A 5,000-nucleotide genomic window follows, 5' to 3' on the forward strand; every position below is an offset into this window, starting at 1 on the left:
TGAACGTCATTGTGTTCGTGTTTTGAAGGCAGATGAGACCAAAATCATTTTTTCAGCTACTAGCACCATGACCATGAAATGTGGACTGCAAAAAATAAAAAAAACATATCCATGCCTGCTGTGAAACGTGGTGGTGGATCCTTCATGCTTTGGGACTGTTTGATTGCTGAGATCGATGGATATTTTAAGAAATGGTTGTTCCTGCACTTCTGCTCATTTGAGCCAATTCTAAGTCTTGAAAGGTTTCCAGTTCAACCGCTACTCAACACACTCACACACACACACACCTTCACATATTTTACCACATGTTCCTGTAAGCCTGGTACTGGACATCTTGCACCAGTAGCAGTGCATTTTGTTTTTAATTTGCAACCTTCTTTAGGTAAAGATGACCTGTGGGAAAGAGACAATGGTCACATCCACCTCGGAGCCCAGTCGCTGTGAATACCTGATGGAGTTCACCACGCCAGCTGTGTGCGCCGAGCCGTCCACCATCGACCCTTCCCTGCACGGGCACGACGAGTTCTAGTGCCTCGTGTCTTTCCAGCAGTGAGTTTAATTCCCCTCAACTTTAGCTATGAGTTCATGTAACATTTTATTATAAGCAGCAATAGGCTCCACTGGAGCTGTAGGTTCAACACTCATCCACACCAGTTACAGCTCGCCTCAGTGAGGGTTCACAGACTGAATTTGGTTTCAAAAAACAATGCATATAAATGCAGGGAGTTGTGATGGCTGCCAGGAAGAGGTCAGCACGAACAGAAGAGGAAGATCAGTGTTCGAGCTGCAATGGCGCACAGACCCTGCACTGAAAATTCATTCAGTGCCCCTTAGCCTGCCGAGGAAGTCAACTGTTCATGTAGTGAGACAATTTAGACTGACTGATTTACACCAGTTTAGTTCATGAAACTGAGCAAAGATATTACATATTAGTCAAGTATTACACCTGGGCTATATGCCAAAAATATCCTGAGATACTTGAAGACGTTTCTATGGTACATAACGTATCGCGGCATGCAGGTTTGCTCAGAAACGGCTCACAATACGATAGCGATGCATGTTCAAACAAACAAAAAAGCTGTCTCATGATTTTATATCCAGGGTTCTCACACTTTTTACAGCCAGAGACTCCTTTAAGTATAAAGTACATTTCACAAACTGTTCAAATAATAGCCCTCGCTATTTAAACTTCATCTGACCCCACTTTGAGACACACTGATTTATATAATATCTTCAAAAACATCTATTATAAATGTTAATGGTAAATGTAAGGACATTCATTAACGCGTATGGCGATTTGTTTGTCAATATTTTATAGTCATAGCGCCCAGCCCTAACATTACACACAATTAAATCCAAGCTTTCCACTCAAACAGTAGCAGAGGTTACTTGTCTTGTCCTTAAACAGTCATTTTATTTGATCTCGAAATGTAACGTAACAAAATTGTGTGCCTAAAGAATATTGCTTTTTCAATTATTTGGCAGGCCTGATCATTTTTAATACCGACATTTAGCTCTTTACGTCTGGGGGGCGGGGGGAAACTATACAGACTGACCATATGTTTAAGGTCAAAATATTATTACGCCCGCTGTTCATTTTGTTGGTTTTGTTTTTGCTCATTTTAATTAGGGCGTGACAATAGTTCTGAATTGATTTCTATTATATTAAAGTCTAAACCTCAGTAGACTCCTGTGACATTTAGACAGCAGCTGATTGAAAGCGGGTGACTTCTGTTACTGTTCTCAGTGTTCCAGGTCACAGCGTAGGGGTCGTGTCTGTTCCACGGTCAGAGGCTCAGCGCTGAATGGCTTATCTCTGCTCCACTCAACATTTTGGTGAAAAATAGTTCAAATTAAGGTGTTTGTTTTTTTTGTTTGTGTTTTTTTAAACTGAAATTGGATTCTGCTCACATTCCATCACAAATAAAGTCACGTTTTAAATTCACAGCTCTTCTGATTTCTGTTGAAGTGCAGTTTTTTTTTTCTTCCTTTAAACAATCCTTAACCAGAGTAGTTTCAGAGATAGCTTAGAATTCCAGGCTGAAGTCTTAAGAAAAATAAATAAATAAATAAGTTGAGCATGTTGATGATTATAACACTGTGTAGAGAGAAACCTCCACTTCGTATTTAGCATCCAGATGCATCAGCGGTTGAGTTAATTCCACACAGAATGTCGTTCTCAGGGCGTTTTCAGCGTTCGCAGTCGGCCCCGCCCACAGAAACTCAGTCAGACAGGAAAGCAACCATGACACTAGAGTTCGCAACTTTTTCTTTTATTTTTTTTTCTGGCATGTAAAGTACAAATAATTAAATAATTCCATGAAAAAGTCCTCAAGCGTTTTCAGCTGTAATCCCAGTAATAAATATCCTAAACTAAACAGAGATATATTTCGTTTTTTCTCCTTTGTTACATTGTTGGTTGTTTGGTTGTGTTTGGAACGAATGAGATTTGACACTTTTTTGCCCTCAAACGTTGATGTCCATCGGAGGCTTTTGTGGTTAATCCGTTATTGTTTTTGTATTATTGTACCGTGAGAAATGGTGTAAGAAGAACATTGCTAAGTAACTCTGCATCCCTTTCTAAATTAATCGATACAAAAATACAATTGGTTGAGAAACAGAGGAACCACTGATGACCCCCCCCCCCATACCCCCAAACCCTCCCCTCCCATCCCCTCCCCTCTCTATCACTGCCTGCTCCTGGAGTTGTGGATTTTAGGCTTCACGGCTAAACAGTCTGAAAAGAGAGGTTCCGGGAGAGTCCGCTCAAGTACAGCTCCACTGTCTATTTATCTCCTCCTTCCATTTCCTCGTATTCTTTCTTTCTGTCTTTCCTCCAGACTCTCCTTCCCTCCTTCCTTGCTTTCATGGGGGTCTGAACGTGGCTGGATAAAACAAGACTGTGATTTTTAGATCAAATAATCAAAAGGTTTTCATTTAACAAGACAAACAGAACACAGGCAGTAAAGGCATAACATCTAGAACACAGCATGTATGTTTACACGTTCAGTTAGTTTAATATAGCAGTGCATTTTTTTGCCTATGGAGAACTTTTTCCAAATTGTAATTCTAAAGCTGTTTTTTTTTTATTCTATTTGTTCCCTTTTTAGAAAGAAAGGAAAACAAAACAAAAAACAAACAAACAAAAAAACAAAAACGGTGTATCCACATTTGGCAAAATTAAAGTTCTTTTAAACTTGCAAATATGAAATAAACCATAAATATACACAAAACATACTTTTTATACGAGGCAATAATAATAATCATAATCATAATAATGAGAATAAATAGTTTTTAAGTTAACAATAAGTTAAAACTACAAGCTTAAAGTCGCCCAAATAATACAAGTTCGTTGGCGCTATATTGAATTTTTTTTTTTTTTTACTGTTTAAATTATTCATGTTGCAACAAAAGCTACCACAGACTTTTACAAACACAACTGAGCACAGTTTGATTGAAATAATAATAATAATAATAATAATAATAATAAAAACAAAATAAACCTAACTAATTCTAAAACCTGCATACACTGTAGGAACAGCAACTAATTTTTAAATAATGGAAAAAAGAGAATAAAATCGTACCCAATAAGCAACCAAAAGAAATATTCAACCCATGTATGTTCTCTATGGCAACGTCAACGACACGAATACACTAAGTTAACATGTGATTCTGATATGTAAAAGAAATCAGTAAAGTACAGGAAAAAAACAAAACGATATTTTTGAAATCGACATGGGCTAAAACTGATGAAATATTAGACAGTATTCCTTTCACGGTCTTAGAGAATGGCTCTTTTTACGTACCACATCGGGCTTGTTTGCTTTACCATGCATGGTCAGAGCACTACTTTGGGGGGGCTAAGGAAGGGACAATCAGAGATCAGAGCTCTTGGTGTTTTTGTTCGATTCCTTTAATGAATCTGTTAACACTTGTGTTTTGTTTAGTTATTTTTTTGTCTGTTTTTTTTTTTTTTGTCGTTTATCGCATTTGATTCTTTCACTGTTCTGCAAACCACTTCAATGTGATGTTTAATTTCTTTTTTAAAAAATATATATATCTTTTGTTCTCAGTCAATATAAAAACGAAGCACATTGCACTTACTGTTCCATAGGAAAAAATTTTTTGTCTTTTTTTTTTAAACAATTTCTTGTATTTTGTTGCTCAAGCGGTGCAGTAGGTGTGATTCTGCCATTGTCTCTGGCTCTCTCTACTGTAGTTTTTGGGGAGAGGGTCTCTGGATTTACTGTGTGTGAGTGTGTGTGGGTGTGTTTGTGGGCTCACTAAGGGCTCTTTTTCTGCACCAGAACCTTCTCCAGCTACTTCCTCGAAAGAGCATTACAAAAATTGCCCTGGTTGCCCCTCACCTCCCTGCCGGCACTACATGTGGAGGGTAGTCAAAAACTTGATAAGGCAGGTTACTAAGGCTTGAGATATTACTTTAAGGTAATCATGCCTTTCATTGGCACCTCACCAATTACCAGAGTGGGCAAAATTGGCCGGAATATGTGTGTGTGTGTGTGTGTGTGTGTGTGTGTGTGTGTGTGTGTGTGTGTGTGTGTGTGTGTGTGCGCATGATGGCTGTAAAAGCAAAATAAAAGCCTTGCAGTAATTGAATAACGTGAAATGTGCCATGAGGTGGATTTCCGAGAGAGAGAGAGCAAGAGACGTGGACGTCAGTGATGAAATGATGCATGGATATACATTTAGGTTTGGAGAGAATATATGATGTGATCTGTGACAAAGCTGTGACTCCTCAGTTAGTTAGTGCCAAGTTGTTATTAAAGCGCAAAATGAGCCGTGAAGGTTACAGGTCATTTTTAAGAAATGAAAAAGATGTGAGGTTTCCGTTCCGATACGTTTTGAAGCAGGTCAGGCCGTGGAGGGGGCAACAAACCAACTCTTCAAACAAATTCAGTATTTATCTGCTGAGTAGAGGCCCTCCAGACCTGGAGTCTAAACCAGATCCTTAGAAGGATGAAGAATATTGTCATAGCAGG

At 38.5% G+C, this 5,000-nt stretch overlaps 1 protein-coding gene across 2 annotated transcripts in view; it reads left to right on the top strand.

Moving 5' to 3' along the window:
• The window catches only part of prkcsh (protein kinase C substrate 80K-H), a 13,636-nt gene extending 11,691 nt beyond the window's left edge, over positions 1-1,945 (top strand). For both annotated transcript variants that reach the window (XM_053612779.1, XM_053612780.1), the window contains exons 17-18: positions 383-549; positions 1,748-1,945. In XM_053612779.1, the coding sequence (XP_053468754.1) occupies positions 383-529 (147 nt within the window). In that variant the 3' untranslated portion in view covers positions 530-549; positions 1,748-1,945. The remainder of the gene's footprint in view (positions 1-382; positions 550-1,747) is intronic.
• Positions 1,946-5,000: the final 3,055 nt, after the last annotated feature.

This window comes from Ictalurus furcatus, chromosome 24 (assembly GCF_023375685.1).
Source record: "Ictalurus furcatus strain D&B chromosome 24, Billie_1.0, whole genome shotgun sequence".
NCBI classification, from domain to species: Eukaryota; Metazoa; Chordata; class Actinopteri; order Siluriformes; family Ictaluridae; genus Ictalurus; species Ictalurus furcatus.